We start from the raw sequence: 20073 nt of genomic DNA, 5'->3' as shown, positions 1-20073 counted from the left end.
GTTTACTCAGCATCAGCTCAGATGGAAATAATTCAAATCACCTTGTTTTATCCAGAATAAAAGAGCTTCAGGAATACTGCAGGCTGCTAAGGACACTGGAATGTGATCCCAGTTCTGCAACACTCAAAGAGCCACTTTCAAACGAACTTCCCTCCAGGAACTGTTACCCCAAACAGCTCCTGCCCGAGGACACTCAGGTCAGGCCATTCCCAGCTCCCAGCGGAGCAGCTCCAGGGGCCAAAACCAAGCCAAGGCCATTTACCTGTCGCCTGAACACAGGACCCTTCCTAATCCCAAGCCTGGAGCAAAGCATGCAGCTGGAATGCCACCCAGTGGCTGCTGGGTAAGGGAGCCTTGGAACCTGAACCTCAGATTCCTCACCCCATCCCCATCCAGGGAATGTTACCTGGCAATTTAATGAACTGTAACAGCAAAAAGGAAAGGGCAGAGATCAGCCCTGCAAACTCCAAGAGAAGAAATAAGGACACTGGCTGGCAGTGTGCTGGAGGTGATCTGATGAACCCTGCGCCACAACAACAATGCCTGATCCACCCCATGTCAAATTCCAGTAGAACACGCTGGATTTGGCATGAAAAGTCATGGTGGACACAACACACACCATTGATTTTATGACCTGCATTTTATAGCATGAAGCTGTGTCAGGGGAGGGCGAGGCTGGATAACAGGGAAAGGTTCTTCCCCCAGAGGGTGGTCGAGCACTGAACAGGCTCCCCAGGGCAGTGGTCACGGCCCCAAGGCTGCCAGAGCTCAAGGAGCGTTTGGACAATGCTCTCAGGACAGGGTGGAATTGCTGGGGTGTCCTGTGCAGGGCCAGGATTTGGACTGGATGATCCCTGAGGGTCCCTTCCAACTCAGCATATTCTGTGGTTCTATGATTCTTAGGGTTTAATTCCTCACACAACCTGTAAGGAATCAGCACGAGACAACAGGTCCCTCATGGTCAAAAGCCAAGGGGAGCTTCACTGGCTTTCAAGGAGTTCTCTTGAAGTTGACTGTTGCAATAACAATTCAGATAAAAAATACTTTACAGACGCCTGCCCCTATGGGAATAAAGAGGAATGGCAGAGGAAGCTTCTCCTCCCTGACCCAACACAGCCAGCTGAGCAACAGGGCCCCTTTGCTACACAACAAGGACCAACATATCTGACTGGTCTGAGCCCAGCTCCTCCACAGCACAGCCACCACCATTCCCTGTCTGCACGAGCTGCTGGGAGATTGGGAATGGGAAAAGTCCTGCAGGGGCTCAAAGGAAGCCAGACAGGAGCTCAGGGATGCAGGAGGCCTGTGCTGCCACTGCGCTTCCACAGCCCATCCTCAGACAGGCCTCCACCTGCTTGTCAGTTCTACTCTAACCCATATCTGCAAGTATTAATAAAAAGATATAAAAATACAAAAGTGGCCACAGCTGCTCAAACCCACAGATTTCAGTGACATTCACAAGCAAAGCAAATTCTGGAGTCATGTTACCAACAGGGCCACACATACAGGACTGAGAGGTGCTGAGACAGCTACTCATGAGTGACTACAAAAACCTCCTACTAAGGAAAAGGAATATTATTTCATGTTTATAAAATGTAAATATAACAGTATTCTATGCATGTGTCTAGTTATTTATATATAATAGATATGACTCCTCTATATACATATATATAATCCTAGAATATACAGGCAGTGCATATTTACATTCCTATACAGAATGTGAGAGGAAAAGCCTCTCCTCCTGTGTAACCCCTCTGAGCCCCCCACTCCACTAGAGAATTTTACAAGTTCCCTTTTACAGGAGTTTGCCCCCTGCTGTATTTTTCTTTGTATCTAAACACATTTATCCCATTTCCAACCCTGACCCTCTTGCTCATCCTGGAGCAGTGGGCACAGACTCCCTGCACAGGGCACCACAACTGGCATAACTGGGCTGAGCACAAACACAAAGGGCTCACAATCTGCCCCAAAAAACTAACTAAGCCCAAATTAAAACAAAACCCTTGAAAAAACACAGCATCTCAGTGCTGTTTCCTTTTAGCTTTTAAAGAACAGAGCTGCTCCCAGTGTTCTGGACCACAAAACCCACTGACTCCTTGAAAGTCAATTTTGCACTAATGAGAAGTCACCAGTGACCAGTATTTCCTCTTTGCATCTTCCACCTACAGCTCAGAGCATGCCAAGCAATTCCCTCTCCTTGTTCCTGCTTCTCCCATTCAGACAGTGCTCCCTGCACTCCTCTCATGCCATGCCCCTAGAAAAGGAACCAAACAGTTTGCCAAGCAGGGGCACAAGAAATCAGGAATAAAAAACTGTTCAGACACGTTTTCCTTTTAAAAATTAGATCCTAAATCAAAATCTCAATAGAAACTTCAAAAAAAAAATAAGTTGCAAAGTTGCAACTTATCCAAATGAGGGGAATGTCCACTGACAGAGCTGCCCAGACTTGGCACTTCGAGTGAAAAACCTGTCAATGTTTAACTGCTCAGGCCTTATTTTATCTTAAAACTACATGGGAAGCAACCACCCTGTCAGTGATTAGAGGTAATTATAATAAATGATTGGAGATTCAATATCCACTTCAGAACTGCCAGCCTGGAATTGCTTCTTGAACTAGATTTGTGTTAAAATAAGAGCAAAGCATTTGGCTCGCTGAAAGATCAGGCAGTGAGGAGGCAATTAATAACAACTTGCTAATTAAGCACAAAGCACCAGTAAGGCCCTGCCAGAGGAGACATTCAGCTAAAACTGTGCATTAAGTGTTGGGTGTGTGATTTTTGTGTCTCTGTGCACACTCACAATGTAAAAGTGGCCGAGAGAACGTGTGTGGACGTGGGGCTGTGCCTGGCAGGTTCCTCTCCCTAAATCCTCACCTGTGCCCACAAACTGTGCTCTGATACCCCCCCCCCCATGGAGGCTTGATTTACAGAGACTAAAACCTCAGGATCTTCTTTCTCAGCCAAAGGGACCAGACACAGTGCCAGCAATCCGTGTGCTCCCGGAGAGCAGAGGGGGAAACACAGGGATCAAACAAAGCAGATAAAGCTCCACTGACCAATCTCAACTGCTTAATTACAGAAGAAAATGCTCAGGACTCTGGTAAAACACAGATGTGGCTCCTGTGATATCCTGCAGCCTGTCCTTCAGCTCTTTTTTGGCTGATCCAATCCCTCCGTCCTCTGAAACAGCTCTGAGCACATGCCAACCGCTGAGCGACCTCTTCAGTCACAGACAAATACTTTTTGTAACCAAATCACATGTTCAAAGTGTTGTACATTTAAACATTGACCTAAAATGAACAGGTAAATCTAACACGAGGAAAGGAGGTGTTTCCAGAAGGGAAAACTGGGATAGCACAGCCCTTGATTGGTTTGTTTTGTACATCTTTTTCTCTTCTCTTCACAAGCGATCTCAAACAAACCCACAATTCAAACATACTGCCTTGGAGCTGTGGCAGTCCTGGGATGAGGTTCTCTTCTGGGCACCCATCCTGTTCCATGGAGAATTGGTCCCTGGTGACTTGGCACCGACCAACATACAGATACACCCCTTCGGAACAACAAACAAACTGAAGCAGCACAGAGTGAACTGATCATTCCTGTCACTTCTCCTGTGTATGATGGCCCCAGGTGACACCCAGCAGCTTGTCCTGGGAAATGTATCCTGCAAACACCGTCAGTTCCTTTTCCAATAACTGGCTATGGACTTCCATGGCCCTCTGGAAGTTGTTTCAGTCCATAGTTCTCAGTCTGAGCCCTACACAGCATTTGGTCACTGCTGTGAGGCTGCTGCTTTCACATCATGAACCATTACAAGATGTTGTTAATATTTTGTCTTAGCAGGGGAAAAAAAAAAACAAAACAACAAACCCACAAAAAGAAAAAAGTCTGGCTGGGGTTAAAGCAGCTCTGGACATGATGCAGCAGGGAATTTGTTTTGTCATGATTAAAATTTTCGAAGTTTGAGCATAATTATAAATTAAGAGTTAAAACACAGAGGCGCTAATAATAAAATATTAAATAGGCAATGAGAGTGGAGAAAAGCTGAATGGCTCATTCTGAGGGAAACCCCGATATTTCATATTTTGTATAATCCTAAATGCCTCTGGGTTTCCTTCCCAGACTGTGAGTAAGGGACACACCGAACACAGAGCGAAGCTTCTCATGGCCAGCTGGACCAACACTGCCTGATGGAATGGCGAGAGATGAACACGTTATTTATGTTGCAAAAAGTACTTAAATACTCAATAAAGACATAACAAACCCCACCCCACCCCACTGTTATCAGACGCCACGTTGTGGTAGAACATCAGACAAACTCACAAATTTACCACAAAAATGTGTGGCAAAAAGAATATTTTATATATATGTATATATATAAATTTTTTATATTTATGCCAATGTACTCACTCAGTACAAATAGCAAAATAGTTATACCATTTCCTAAATACAAAATATAGCTTTCCAAAAAAATGAAACACACATTAGATATAAACCATCCAAAACTTGAACGATTGAAAACTGTATTCAAAATTAAATGACCCAGAGCAGGTCTCTTTCTGAAAAGTTCCCTTCATATCGGCAAGAAGCCTTACTACTGAAAACGTAATTCAATGCCTCTCAATGAGAGAGAGAAAGAGAGAGACAGAAAGAGAAAGTGAACGTCGTGACAGACCCACAAACAGGGAAAATCCAGGAAAACCAACAAAAACTCTACACGGCTCAACTACGCACACAAGTTAAGGGGAAAACACACAGTAAACAGACTCGAGGAACTTAAAAAAAAAAAAACCATTTACAGACTGTTCTTTTGTTATTTCAAATAACAAAAATGAAAAATGACGTGACACCAACTACACTCTACGAGGCGTTACGGCCGCCCGGGGAGCGGGAGGAGAACACGGATCTGAGCGAGGCTTTAGTGAGAGATCACAAACTGTCCCGAGAGTTGAAGCACCCAAAAAATTCACATGCCTCACAATACACCTGCATGGTCTGGAGTGGGTTGTTTTTACATTCGGTAACAATAGTCAATGAGTTATTTCTGAATTAAACACGACAATCTAGAAACCAGACTTGGGGCTTGGTGGTAGAAAAAGGAAAAATCACTTCAGAACTGCAATGAGCTCCACGTGCTACAAAGATGCAACAGCTCAGGACGAAGTGATGTTTTAAGAAGGCTTAAAAATGATGCAATTTGCCCCCTACTTGGAGTAAAGCCAAGCTGAAGATTTCCATCAGTCACAGCTGGAAAATGGCAGGTTAAGGGGGATTCCTGCGTTTAGAAGGTGGTGGGAAAATTGCTTCCTCCCTCCTTACTCCTTGATTATTTATCAAAGCTTCTACTGACTAAGCAATTTACTGCCAAGGATTCCTAAAAGCTGCTTCTGAGCTTTAAAGCCAGTAGGATATTTATGTCTTTTCTTTAAAAACACAGTATGAAACTGAGGGAGAAAAGGAAAACCATGGAAAGGATGAAAGGGAGAAGGCTGGTTTGGGAACAGCTAATGAGACTTTACAGAGCTCTAACCCATCAGTCAGAGTGAGAGACACAGAGGAGTTCCTTCCTCAGCCAGAATGTTCTTTACAAGCTGAAGGTGTTTTAGAGGAGAAAATTTTAAGAGCAACTGGAAGTTCCCCTTCATTTCTTCATTCTGCAGAGCCACCAGACCCTTGCTCTATGTACAGCTAAGAGATGTGGAAAATTGTTAATCCCATTCTCAGATGGGAATTGCTCACCTCTGGCTATCTATAGCAACAATTCTCTGCTTGGTTATATCAATATTTTCAATTAATAAATCGCAGATTTGGCTGTCCCACTCCATGTCAATTGTGAGATTCCATCACTTACTGACAGCTGAGACACAGCTCATGTCAGAGGAAACTGCTGTTCCTGCTTCATGAGCTTTCCTAGGCAAAAGAGGGGATGTGAAGAAGGAAGAGAAGGGGAAAAAAGTAAACATGGTAACATGGATTACCTTCTAACAACAATAATAACTGACCAGATATGCTTTAAATTCAAAGAGCCCCCACGGTAATGAGGTTTAGGAACCTGGTAACAGCCCAATCCCATGCCCCAGTAACACAAAGCATAACTCCTCAGCATTATTGGCACTACAGAGCCCAAATTCCATGGCTGTGGCCCCAGGTCTGCCACTGGCCACGTGTGTGCTCTTTAGAGAGGGCCACTTTTCCACAGAAGCAATCAGTTCCACGCAGCCTAATCCAGAGTCGGAAGGTCTGAGAGGATCTGGGAAATCGTCGGTTTTTTTTCTTCACAGAATTTCTGCAGGAGAAAACAAGCAGAAAAGTAATGCACAGCTAACCACAGTCATCCTCTTACTGCTGTGTAGTGCCTTCATCTTCAAAGTGTTCCTCATGAGTAGCAGCAAACTGGGGGTGAGTAGCAAGAGAAGGCTTTGTGGAGATCTTAAAGCCAGTACCCAAAGGGGGCTTCCAAAAGAGCTGTAGAGGGACTTTGGACAGGAGCCTGGAGTGACAGAGCAACTGAGAATGCCTTAAGCTGAAGGAAGGCAGGGTTACATTAGTTATTAGGAAGAAATCCTTCCCTGTGAGGGTGGGGAGGCCCTGGCACAGGTTGTCCAGAGAAGCTGTGGCTGCCCCTTCCCTGGAAGTGTCCAAGACCAGGCTGGATGGGGCTTGGAGCAACCTGGTCTAGTGGAAGGTATCCTCGCCCATGGCAGGGGGTGGGATGAGATGGTCTGTAAAGTCCCTTCCAATCCAAACCATTCCATGATAGGAACACAGCATTCTTTCCTATTGCAGGATCACTCTCCTTCCACCCTTCTTCCTTTTGCCTTTTTTTTTTTTTAGAAAGTTTCTAACTCCATATACAAACCCCTTTAATTTAAAAAATTACATTTATCACTTAAGTGAAACTCGTGGGGGATTTAGGATGGCATCACAGTTAACCAGGGCCAAGTTACATGCCACAACCCCCACGAGATTCCAGAGTCCTTACAGTTCTTGGTGCTCACTTGTAGTCAAAGCCTCTTCCCCCCCTCTGAAAAAGGCACCCTCTAAAAGCAGGATGTTTCCCAGTAACAGCTGATGGTGTCAGCACGTTTCTGGCACAGCCTCAGCCTGTGGCACACTCAGGGCCTGCCATATTCCACCAAAACTTGTTTTCACACTACGTTATTATAACCCAGGGGGCAAGTTCAGAACACTTCAGACTTGAGGTGTTTGTTTTTTATTCAGTAAGTCTCAAGTTTTTAACTGCAGTCACATTTCATAAGCCTGTCAAGCTGTCAGTGATCCACTCTCCTTCCTAACAAAATACTTCCTAACAAAAGGCTGTGACAGCAGATGACAAAACATATGAGAAGTGAACAACAGGCCCGGCCTCAACCAACTGCTGCATACAAATTCTGACTTGGTTTAATAACTTCATTCTGGTGTGATATTCTTAATTCAGCATCACTGGTGGTTTAGCTGACCTCTTGAAGCACAGTCATACACTACAAGGTAAAAGTGTACTGTGCAAAAGCATAGGTGTGGCAGGACAGAACCCAGACACTCAACCTCAACACTTACTTGCCAGATTAGAAGGAGCCAGCCATGTTGTTCCCCTGGTTTTGCAAGGACACGAGCAGATCATCAATTTTCTCCATGTTCTGGTTGGGTGCCATCGCCGGCGGCAGCGGCGCCGGCTCCGAGATCTGCTGGGACAGGAGCGCCGGCACCGCCGCCTGCCCCTCACCCTGGGGCTGCCCGGGCTGGCCCATGGCCATCAGCTCCTCTGGCAGTGGGGCTGGCCCCGAGGTGAGCAGCTGGCCACAGTCTGGGGGCAGGAAGAGAACACAGGAACATTTCAGTGAGGGTAAGTCCAAGCACACACTTGGGTACGACCACAGCAGAGCTGCAACAACCTGTTGTACCATCACCTGCACCTCTCACTTCTGGGGCTCCACAGCTACCTACAGACCTTTACAAAGAAAGGATCTACATTCCACAGAACTTGTCATGGAAGCTAGATCCAGACAGGGGATAGGGGAAACTGCACTTTAACCGACATTTTTCTGCACTACACAGCTCCCGAAATCCTTGCTTTCCTTCAATAGTGTGTGGACAAAGCCAACATGCATATTGTGGAAACCAAATCCAGCAAGAGAAATGCTCTCTTAAGAGAGCACAATCATTCCTAGATTAGATATTAAGGAGCAATTCTTCCCTGTGAGGGTAGTGAGGCCCTGGCACAGGTTGTCCAGAAAAGCTGTGGCTGCCCCATCCCTGGAAGAGTCCAAGGCCAGGTTGGACAGGGCTTGGAGCAACCTGGTCTAGTGGAAGGTGTCCCTGCCCACAGCAGGGGGGTGAAACGAGATAAATTTTCAGTGCCCCTTCCCACCCAAACCATTCTATGATCTATGAGAATCTCTTCCAAACTGCAAGCTCAACATGGGGCACTTGTCACTCACTGTTTTGGATGCCAAACAGGAATATTCCTGATGTCTGCTGGGATGACGCAGGGGAATTCTGCAGCTGGTTGATGGCACCTCCTGCTGTGTTGTGGAACAAAGGGGCCTGTTGCTGGGGAGGAGAGGCAGTTCCTGGCATTCCCGCCATGCTGTTCTGAGAGGAGTACATGGGAGACTGCTGCAGCTCCGGCTGGCTCATGCTGTTCTGCAGGGCAGACATGGAAGCTGAGGAGATGAACAGGGTGACTTGTTGCTCTTGAGAACTTGGGGACCCTTGGACCAGCTGAATCTGGGGCGAGTTATGGAAGATGGTTGGCTGCTGTGCTTCGGCCTGGTTGGAGCCAGGATTCTGGAGAGAAGACACTGGGGTCTGACTCTGGAATTGCATGGGCTGCTGCTCCTGGTTCATCGATGCCATGTTCGTCTGTGGATGGAAAATGGACTGGCCTTGCTGCTCCTGGTTGGTAACTGGGTTTTGATTGGGACTGAAAATCATGTTCTGCTTTTGAGAGGCCATGGTACCCATTGCACTTTGATTGCTGAACATCATGTTCTGCTGCTGCTGCTGCTGCTGTTCTTGCGCTGGAGGACTGCTCTGGATAGCAACGATCGAATGCTGAGGTTGGAAGATGGCTCCTTGTTGGTTCTGAGGGATGGAGCTGGACTGGATGGAGCCCAACGACACTTGAGACTGAAACAAACCCTGCTGAGCAGGCTGGGTCTGAGGCTGCTCCTGGGGAAGCATGGAACTCTGGATATGAGATATCTGGGTCTGCTGCTGGAAAGAAGTCTGCTGTTCAGTGTTTGTTGCTGTCTGAAGAGAAGAAATGGAATTTGGGCTTGTAAAGAATGACATCTGTTCTTCCTGAGTGGCAGGGTTGCTCATGGAACTCTGGGAGAGGAACATGTTGGCAGACTGCTGGTCTTGAGGAACCGAGGAGCTCTGCAAGACACCCATGGCATTCTGAGAGTGGAACATCGGGGGCTGCAGTTGGTCAGAGGAGTTAGTGTTGGTCTGGTTGTGGACAATGGAATTTGAGCTATGAAAAAGAGAGCCTTGTGTTTCCTGGGATATATTCTGAGTATCACCAATAGGATTCTGAGAGTGGAAAAGCTGAGCCTGTGAGTGTGGAGACTGCTGCATGAAGCTTCCTGACTGGATCGACATCATTTCCCCACCTTGCTGGAACAGGCCCCCCCCTTGCTGCTGAGTCCCACTCGCCTGGACACTCATCATGGTTTTGGTAGATGAGAAGAGATTAACCTGGGACTGACTTTCCCCACTGTGCTGCATCTGAACCATGGTTTGAAACACAGAGCTCTGCATCTGCTTACTCTGTCCTGAAGCCTCTTCTCCATCTGCAGAATTGGATGCCTGGAACATGGCAGGGCCGTTGTTGGAGACCTGCTGCTGAGCAGGGGCAGCCGCCTCGCTCCCCGAGACACCGGGGGATGAGGAGAATAATTCACACTGCATTTGCATGTCTTCATTAGTTGATAACCCACCCATCATGTGAGAAGCCTGCTGGTACACCGGGGACTGCTGCAGGGCTCCGTTCCCCGATGTTGTGGAGGAGAACAGATCCGACTGCATCGGCGTGGCCGCCGGGCACATGTTCTGCTGGATCCCGATCACCATCGCCGCCGACGTCTCCATCGCCTGCTGCTGCTGCTGCTGCTGCTGCTGGGGGTTGGACAGGGAGTTCTCAGGCTGAGAGTGAACGTTCTCAGCTCGCCCAGGCAAAAGGTTCTCCGCTCTGGAATGGACAGCTGTGTCTGAGGAGGAAAATATCCCAGGATTTACACTATTCTGTATCTGGCTGACCTGCTGAAAGATATCTGCGTTCAGCTGATCTTGGACATCCTCACTGCTGTCTGAACCAGAGAACAGAACGGAAGATAACTGCTGCTGAGCTTCCAAAACCTGCTGCACCAAGTCAACGTTCCTATTGCTACCAGTGGCAGTGTTGGTCGGAAAATTCCCAGCCTGGAGCTGCTGTATCGTGTTCTGTAACTGACTCACGCCGCTGGCCGATGAGAAGATACTGGATGAAATCTGCTGCTGCAAGGCCTGTGCTGGCTCTGAGAGCGTGGACTGTTGTTGTTGTGATGCATCAGTCAACTGTGACAGAGTCACTACTGTGCCATCCGACTGCAGCACTTCCCTGGTCTGGGAATCCCTCGTTTGGAACTGGGCAGCTTGCTGCAGTAACGCGTCGCTGTTCTGCAGCTGCCCCGGAGTGGACACTGCTGAGAAGCTGCCAGGCTGGGAAATGTCCTGGGTCTGGATCGTGGTCAGGGGCTCTGGGTTGTACACCTTGGGCTGGATTTGCTGCTGGTTTTCACTTTCAGAAGGTAAATGGGAAGCAGAAGTTGATATGCCAGACATGCTGTTTTCCAATGTTTGTTGAGTTGGTCCAACCACATTTGAAGCCTGAAAAGAGCAAGACATTGGGTAATTTATAAATGTAGTTGGGTGATGTTGATAAAATTTCCCCCAGCCTCTTATGTCCAGGGAAGATCAGAGGGAGAAGATGTGATGTCTGTGTATCTCTCCAGACATACCCAAACCAGCAAGCAAATGATTACCAGTGGAAATGCTATTTCAAGGAGGGAGTTAAGGCACAATTTAATGAAAGCAATGCTAGGAATTCATTAAAAGAATATTACAGTAATTTACTAGTTCTGTACCACAGCACAAAAAACATCATCACAGAATCACTATCCAAGTCAGGGTGCAGGAGCCAGGTGAGTTATCTAAGAACTTTTCTGTTATTTTACTCCTGCTCTGTGATCATGTTTTGCCCAGGTTGATCCTGGACATGGCATTTTCCCTGTCTATTACTCTTCTCCACTATTAAAGCATGGACAAAGGGGCGGATGTAACTCGGACTCTCAAAGCTGCTGTTCTCAGCCCCCCACCAAACTCACCTGGAACGTGGGGGGAGAGCGTTTTTCTGCACTTACTTCCATTGGAGCCACATCTTCGTTCTTAATCATACTGCTTGGCATGAGTGGAGTTATCAAGGCACTAGGAAGAATGTTCACCTTCTCCAGGTTACAGCCTGAGGCCTTCACTGCTGCAGCCACAAATACAACGCATTAGATCACTTTAGCATTAATTTTAATCTCACAGAATCAATGAATGGTTTGGGTTGGAAGGGACCTTAGAGGCATCCAGTTCCAATCCCCTGCCACAGGAAGGGACACCATCCACTAGAACAGGTTGTTCCAACCTGAACACTTCCAATAATTTTTTCTGGTCCACATAAAAAAATTACATTAGATATCCCAGATCTTTCCGGTAAAGAATTAACCTTTCTGATTTCAAATACTGCTGAAACTGGGCTTAAACTAAACCAACGGGAAAGCCTGCAAAAACCATCGTTCCATAAGTCCTTTCAAGTAAATTAAAGCATTAATCCTCAATGTAAAGCAACAGATCTCCATGCTTTAACCCAATTTAAACCTTACAATAAGGTGGCAGTAAAATTTCTGCACAAGTATATGAAGTGGGGAAGGACAGAGCAGAGACAAAGCACATAAAGCACACGAAACTGTCTGACCTCTGGTTCATGATCAACCTGGAGCAGAACAGGTACAGGAATGAACTGTCACAAAAGAGCTGGTAAGCAGAAACCCACATGAGAAGGTAAACTCAGATTTATTGCATAAATTAAATGAGGATATGAAGGAACAGAAATAGCACATTGTGTTCTGAGGAACAGCAGCTGTTCTCTAGCAGTTGGGATTTTCCCTCGGTGAAGCCTCCACACTAAATTAGATGGATGTCAGGCTTACCCTGTACATTAGTTATTATTTTCCTCATCTTTTCAATCTGGCTACTAGAAATCTTACCAGTCCTTTTACCAGCTTGTTTCATTGCCCTACATATCTTTGCATATTTCTCCTCCAATTATTCTCTGCAGGTTTAAACTCATCAGATCCTGTATTATCCTCCCTAACAAGTTGTAAAGTCAACTTGTAAATCCATCCATGCCAAGACCAAGCTCTTAACTTCAAACACGAGCTCTGTGGGTCTCACCTGCAGCCATGGATTCCTATCACACCTGGGATCACACTGCTCACCTTCAACCTGCTTTTCCAGAGCAGGCTGTGGAAATTTCCAGTCATCTTTGTGCACCACTGGAGTCTTCACAGGCAACTAAGAGACATTTCCTTCCTCTATTTCAATACTAGAAGGATCAATTCACACTAAAAAAAATAGGTAAACCTAAAACTTGTTCTTTTGGAAGGAAACGACGAACTTTGCATGGACAGAATGGTCAGAAAAAAAAGTCCTCACTGATGGGAGTAAGCTGAAACTCCCAGAATTAATGTTTTTAACTAGACCCACTGAAAGCAGTGTCATTAAACCTATAAAATACAGCTTTTGAAAGACACCAAGTTGCCACAGTTGTGTTTTTCAGTGCTCAGTCCTTCCCCACTACCAAGTTTAGGTGTAGTTTTGCCTAAATTAACACTACACTGTTTCTAAATCTTTTTTATTAACTGCTATCTTAGGCTTCTTTTTAGCTCTTCACTTGCAAACATATTAAATAAAGATCAGACTGCAGGGCCTGAGGAATGAAAAATGGGGAGAAAATTTAATATTATTTTTTGCAAAGTTTTTGTTCTATATTCACTCATTAAAACATACTTAAAGGAATACTGTTATAAAGTAAAATATTCAGAATCAGAGAACAAACCTCCCTGTTTGAACGGGGCCAGATTTTATAAGCACGGAGCTATCTCAGGATGTCTGATTCATTGCTCCAAATTTGAGTAAGAATTTAGAGTTAAATTATTAACAACACTGATAAGAATCAATTTAGTACCTTTTATAGCCTCTTCAAAAGAACAATGTTGGGCTGGGCTGGAGATTTCCTTCTTCACATTAACATTCAGAGTCCCAGCTGCTGAGACAAAACACATTGAGAACTTCCTATGTTAAATCAGCAAACACGCCAAAACCAAACAAAGCAAACCAAAACAGTTACTTATAGCTTAAAAAAATTCAGGTTCTTTGAAACCCACAAACCTTCACCCTGTGTATTGTGATATAGATAGATAAATAAACAACAATATGTGAGGTGGGCAAACTGCAGCTTTCCTCAGGATAAAGCTTGGTGGGATTTCTTGGTTTATTTGGTGCACTGTATGGAGTATGTCTATTTTTTTTCCTGTTCAGCTTCATTCTGATCCTTAAACTAGAAATGGATGCTGCTGTATATGAACAGCTGTCTCCATGCAGCTGGAATTTGAGGTATTTACCACATAAATGAGAAAAGTAAAGCCTTCGGATTTTATTATTAGCAGAGCAAACCTCCCATGAAGAGAAGTTTGGAAAGATCTACGTTACTTAACATTCCTGTGGTACGGATTAAACAGTGAAACGAGAACTGAGATAGTTCAGCAGGTGAAATGCCCACCCCTCCCCAGTCTGTGTGTCACACACCTGGATCTGGAGTGTAGGTAAAGGGCTGCACATCGTGAGATCTCCCAGCGTTGGTCACCACATATATTCCCACAGAAACAGCTGAGGTTATTTGCTGGTCGTGATATGGTGGCACCTTCACAATAAGGTGATTCTGTAAGGCAAACAAACGTCACTGGAAAAAAATCACATTTTATTATTATTGACCTTAATTGTATTTACTTACATCGAAAGAGAGAAATAGACTGATAAACCACCATAAAAAACAAAGCCACTGGGAGAGATGCATGTGTGGGATCCTGCCTTTGGAAGTGGGATCAGGATGGCCCTTGTTTGACACCATCTGCATTTAATAATTCTCCAATTTCAGCCCAACAGTTCATAACGACTGCTGTCTTTAATTGTGTCAAAAAGAATGAACAAATATTCTGTAAAAGATTTCACAGTGGAACAGAAATCCAGCCAGGTATAGCTCTGGTGTACACACAATTTATTTCCTCTCAGTAGTAACTCAATGTGTCCTTAGGAAAACTGCTGGAAAAACCGAATTAGGCATTTTAATTCTATTGTATGTAAGGGCAAAGACCTGCTCAGCAAACTGTGGTACCCAACTTCTCAATGAGAAAGGGAACAACTATACTTGTGTAAACCCAAAATTATATTCTGCCAGACTCACTGTAGAACTTATGTGAAGAAAAAAAAATATTATTTCTAGAAATGCACAGCAAGAGGGAAAGGCTTCATTGATTTTTTTCTCTGGAAACAGTCAGAGTATTTTGTAATTAAAACTATAATAATAATAGCAATAGTAGCAACAATAAGAATAGTAATAATAATAATGGTAGTAGTAATAATAATAATAGAGGAGTACCTGATGAAATAATTCCATATCTATTTCAGCTTCTGCCTTCCAGGAATTCTCATCTAAATGAAAATTAAAAAGTAGAGTTTATTGCACGTGCAACAGAGCAGTTTATTTTCATGCCCTTGATTCTGCTCCTCAGTTTGCTCTCCACGACTGAGCTTAACCAAGCAATTGAACCCCAACCCCGTGCTCTCCTCAGAACCCTAAGCCAGCATGGCTTTCACACTAACCAGAAACATTCTCTTGGAAAATCACTTTTGTTCCCTTTAGGAAGTTCTTGCCAATCAGAAAAACTTCCTCTTCACCCTTCACTGAACAGCTGTGGAGACTTTTCTTTAGGATCTCTGGAACTCCCGCTGGTTGAGCTGCAAGGAAAAAACAGTTTGAAATCAAGAAAATATCAACATCCAAAACAAACCACTTTTACTTATAGAGTGATGAAGTAAAAAACAAAATAATTCCTGATCTTCCTCCTTCACTACATCATCCATGACTAACTCTTCAGAAGATAACCATTTCTATTATTTCCTCACAAAAATCACACTTAGGTCAATGATTCGCTAATAATATTTTCCTTTTCCTCCTGCCTTTATTAAATCTTCTAAATGAAACTTTCAGTGTTGGAGCCAAAGCTCAACAAGTGCCCAGAAGAGAAGAAAACATGGTGCTGTAATTCCCTGGTATAGACAGAGACAAACAAAGGCCTTAGCCCTTGGCCACATCTGAAGCCCCCCTGCAAATTCAGCCTTAAGATCATAAAAAACTTAGTTTTTTACAAAGATTATTTTATTCTGCTCTGCAAAAGGGTAGAAGTGGTAATTGCCCTATTACCTGGGGGGGGTTACACTTGTTTTTTTTACATGACATAAGTTTTCTGGCTGGTGCAAGAACCCAGGGCTTGGGGCAACCTGGTCTAGTGGAAGGTGACCCTGTCCATGGCAGGGGGTGGAACTCGATGAGCTTTAAGCTCCCTTCCAAATCCTTGCAAGAGTCCCATCGCTGCAGTTGGGGATTTTAGCAATTTATATCCAATAAATAAGCAAAGAGGATGTGGTTTCCAGACACACATCACTGGACACCTCTGTGCCAGCGACTCAGATGACAATTTACGTAACACTTATCACCAACTGTCTTTGCTGCAAACCATTCCTATTCTTCTAAAAGCCTAAATCATGTAAAACCACACATGTTAAATGAGCACTACAGGCAATTTAAACAGACAGATATTTTAAAATAACGTGCTTTGACACACTTAGGATAAAATAACTGCAGTTTCTAACAAGGGTTCCCCAGCCCCCTTTCCCACTCCCCATAAATCCCTAGGCACACGCTCGTGCTCTGCACTTGCATGGTCCACTTTGAGTGTTTAATAAAAATATTCTCTGGGCTTACTACACAGCACAACATACATCCTGTACCACTCTAAATTATTTAATGACCTTTCAGAAAGGATTTCTCTACAACTCTCGCAGAGGGTTCCCAGGCAACCGTTACGCAACGACTGAATATGCTCAAGGCACATGAAAAGAGTAACTGGATTTAGGTTTGCTAACAAGTTAACAAAGCCTATTTAAAATACAGACCTTAAATAAAGAGCCTGCAGCTACTTAACACCTCTTCTGTGGTTTCAGGAACATTATCAGTTATAAAACACAACATAAATGGGCTCTGACGAGGGAAAATGCAAACCTTGTTGAGAAGGTACAGCACACATCTGCAGTAAGGTGTATGCAGCAGACAAACCCGGTGTAATGTGCTTGAGGAGATGATTTATATGAACAATTTAATAAACAACATTATTTTATGCCATTTTGATCAGCCAGGACATACGTGCCAGCACTACTGGGTTGGCCAAGGTCTACTGCAAGTCACCATAACTTCAGCATAAGCTACAACAGAAGCACAGAATCCTGGAAAGAGTCTCAGGACTTCCCCTCTCAACCCTCACATCATGATCAGCGCTACCCACATATTCTCCAAAGGCGCAAGTCTGATCAGAGTATTTTGCTCCTTTGTTTTAGACTTCCAGCATACGAAATTCCTGGGCAATCCCTTAGCAACTCACACAATTGAGAAGATTTTATTAGCAAGTGACCAAACCCCAGCTTGCCAAAAACTAAACCAATTTACTCTTTACTGCATCAAATACAGCTTTTTTCAGCTAAACAGCCTATTTTAAAATCAGTCTCTAAATGTTTCACCTCAGACTCTCAGCTTCTGCTCACAATAGTAAGGTTTAGACTGTTTAAGAAAATGGTAGGGGGGTGGAACGAGATGAGCTTTACGATCCCTTCCCACCTAAACTGCTCCATGGTTCTGTGATTCCCTTTTCCTCGCTGGTCAGTGGAACCTCCTCAGCCAAGGCAGCCAGCTGTGCTTGTGCTAAACAGAGCATTTATAAAAAGTTTTGTTCTTGCACTGAACCAGAACGGATTCAGCCTCTGGTCCATCCAAGAACCACTCAGAATGCCAGGCCCGCTGACTTACCACAAGTCCTTTCTAGCACTGAAAGCTGATGGATGAATGTGACATTACAGAGGAGATTAAAAGTTGTACCAGAAAGTCACTATTCGAAGCAACTATGACAAAAATTGTGAAATTTTAAGAGGCAAAAATTAATTTCATTGAAGAGCATAAATATATAACTATTTTTAAATAGAGGTCAATAATTTTAACTAATACCCCACCCCAAATAAAAATCAGTCTATGTAATCTAAACTATAGCAATTCTGAAATAATCATTGATTAACATGGGGTGTTTTCTTCCCCCAAGGCACAAAATCACAGAATCATTTAGATTGGAAAAGAGCCCAAAGACCACCAAGTCCAGCCTGTGCCCGATCCCCACCTTGTCACCCAGCCCAGAGCACTGAATGTCACATCCAGTCATTCCTTGAGCACCTCCAGGGATGGGAACTCCATCACCTCCCTGGGCAGCCCCTTCCAATGCCTGACCACCCTTTCTGTGAAGAAATCACACTAAACCCCAGACTCCTCTAAAATCAGCGTTCTGGTTTGATACTCACTGCACAGAATGGGGGAAGAAGGCGTCTGCAGGGTCAGAGTGGAGCCGTCCTTGCGCGTGATGTTGACGCGAAAGACCAGCCGGGCGCGTGTGCTCTTCTTCTTGGACCCGGCAATCCCTATCCTGGCTTCAACATCAGCATTCCTCAGCTTCAGGATTCCCACACAATCAACCCTAACAACACAGAAGAGTACAGAGTTTAATAGTTTATTAAGTTCAGTATCTTAAATAATCTTTCAAGAAGTTCCATAAGCCACCAAGTCAAAAGTCTTGAAGTAATTACTGAAATGTTATTAGATTATTTTTATTTATATGAAATCTCTCCATGACCTTTCTCATTTTTCAATTCAACCCTGCATAATCTGGAGGATGAATCATGGGAGAACAGCATATGAAAGCACGAATAGAATAGAAAACGCAATATAATTCTGGCAAGCATTCAATTTAGAATCACAGCTCTTCATTCTTCCATCCCTAGGGTGAGATCTGGGTTTGTAGGATTATTGCTACAAAATATTCTGCATTCACTTAAAGAAAGCAGGAGTAGAAGAAAACTTACTGTAGTCATATTATTTTTTACGTTCAGTGGGGCTTGGAAGTGACAGATACGTCCTACTGTAAGTGTGGTCCTGGGGCAGACGTACAGGGCCAGGTGAGAGATGCAGTGCTGGCTTTCAGAGACAAATGCTCCATGGAAAATTATTACAAGCAAAAAACAGCCAAAAAAATAAAAACAAAAAACTCAAAAAAAACCCAGAAACACAGCGTGATGTGTTGAAAAGAAGAATATTGTAATTTAATCAGGATTTTGGGCTCTATGTCGAAAAAGTACAGGGACCACCTGATATCTGAGTACAATAAACTTCAAGCAAGAGCTGAGGAGCAGAGAGGAGGGGACAGTGTGTTTCAGACAATGCCACTACTAGCGTTACCTTTAACAGAGATGCTACAGCAGCACTGAAATATCAGCAAATTTTCTTTAGAGACACCAAGACATCATGAAAAACAGCCCAGGCAAAACTCTTCTTCCTAGATAATTCCAGTTTCTCTTCCTGGTATTGCTATACTTTATATGGTTGGATTTGACCATCTTAAAGGTCTTTTCCAACCTTAACAATTCTATAAATCTATGATTAATGCCTGAGGAAAATTATAAAATTATTCTCTAAGAGGAAGTTTCCAAACTTATAGGAATAAATTTTTACTAAAAGAGAATCAAACTGATTCAGTCAATCTGCAAACTGTATTATCCTGCTTAGGAAGTAGACACTGTAAATTGAATAAAGGTTTCTTCTCTTGATACAAGTTTCTAGGTACAGAGTGGCAGCTTTCAACCACAGAGCCATTACAAAATAGATGTTCTACTGACAAGAAGACTTTGGAAGATCACTGCCTTCCTGTATATTGATACATGTGAAAAGCATAGTAGGGAATCACTTCTATTTGATCAAAACCACGAAAGCAGATGAATCCACTTTTCAAAACTTCCTGCTGTGACCCACTGTCATGAGCCCCTTCCCAGGGGCCACATACTGCTCTCATGCAGCTGTATCCTGGCTCCAAAACCTCACCTGTGCTGGACCACACCAGCTCTGTCAAGATGGGTAGAACAAGCAAAGCAAGAGAGCAGAAAAGCCAGAGTCTTGCTTCACTATCCACAACTCCCAGTTTTTTGGGCCCAATATTCTCCATCCCTTTTCCAAGCAGCAATTCTGTACTTGTTCAAAGCCAACCAACCAGCAGAACAGTGATGGCTATAATTCACCTAATGCTTGGATATGCACATTATTGATCAATCAGGGACAGGAAACCAACCTAACAAAGTTAACTGACAAAGTCTAAGGAAGAGCAGACTAAGCATGAAGTATAATAAACAAACTGAGAATGTGATTTAAAAGTTCTTCTATCCAGGTGGCCTCACTCAGTGCCCGGTGTGTGCCAAGATGGTCAGACTTTTAACTACCAACCCATCCAACAGAAAAAGGAAACCTGTTCCCAAGCCCAAGCTCATAAGCGAAAATATTTATAAAAAAAAGCTACTCACGCCAGTGTCATGTTGTTGCTTGGGTCCAGCCCAACCTCGATGACTGTGGTCCCCTCTATATCCACCTCCTTGCAGGGGGTGGTGTTTCTCCCAGTGACTCTGCAGGCCTGGTAGAACCCGTGCGGCTTCACACGCCCGGAGTCGTTCCCCACAAACACCTGCAGCACCACCGGCTCGTTGTGACCCTCCAGCTGAAATAGGCCAGTGGTTAATTAACAAGGAGGGATTTCTTTAATTATTATTGTTAATATTCTGGTTTTAAACC

General features: G+C 44.2%; 1 protein-coding gene across 13 annotated transcripts in view; it reads right to left on the bottom strand.

Moving 5' to 3' along the window:
* Positions 1–4502: 4502 nt before the first annotated feature.
* The window catches only part of NFAT5 (nuclear factor of activated T cells 5), a 54130-nt gene continuing 38559 nt past the window's right edge, over positions 4503–20073 (bottom strand). For 10 of the 13 annotated variants that reach the window (XM_027744538.2, XM_027744551.2, XM_039384473.1 and 7 more), the window contains 10 exons: positions 19809–19999; positions 17766–17938; positions 14970–15104; positions 14746–14798; positions 13896–14028; positions 13276–13356; positions 11369–11517; positions 8438–10871; positions 7557–7803; positions 4503–6285 (listed from right to left, as the gene is read on the bottom strand). In XM_027744538.2, the coding sequence (XP_027600339.1) occupies positions 7565–7803; positions 8438–10871; positions 11369–11517; positions 13276–13356; positions 13896–14028; positions 14746–14798; positions 14970–15104; positions 17766–17938; positions 19809–19999 (3588 nt within the window). In that variant the 3' untranslated portion in view covers positions 4503–6285; positions 7557–7564. The remainder of the gene's footprint in view (positions 6286–7556; positions 7804–8437; positions 10872–11368; positions 11518–13275; positions 13357–13895; positions 14029–14745; positions 14799–14969; positions 15105–17765; positions 17939–19808; positions 20000–20073) is intronic. The other 3 variants (XM_027744540.2, XM_027744539.2, XM_027744543.2) reach the window with 3 other exon arrangements.

The sequence above is a fragment of the Pipra filicauda genome, unplaced genomic scaffold (assembly GCF_003945595.2).
Source record: "Pipra filicauda isolate LSUMZ 115617 unplaced genomic scaffold, ASM394559v2 scaffold357_size738173_pilon, whole genome shotgun sequence".
NCBI classification, from domain to species: Eukaryota; Metazoa; Chordata; class Aves; order Passeriformes; family Pipridae; genus Pipra; species Pipra filicauda.
This window is presented reverse-complemented; position numbering and strand designations above follow the sequence as displayed.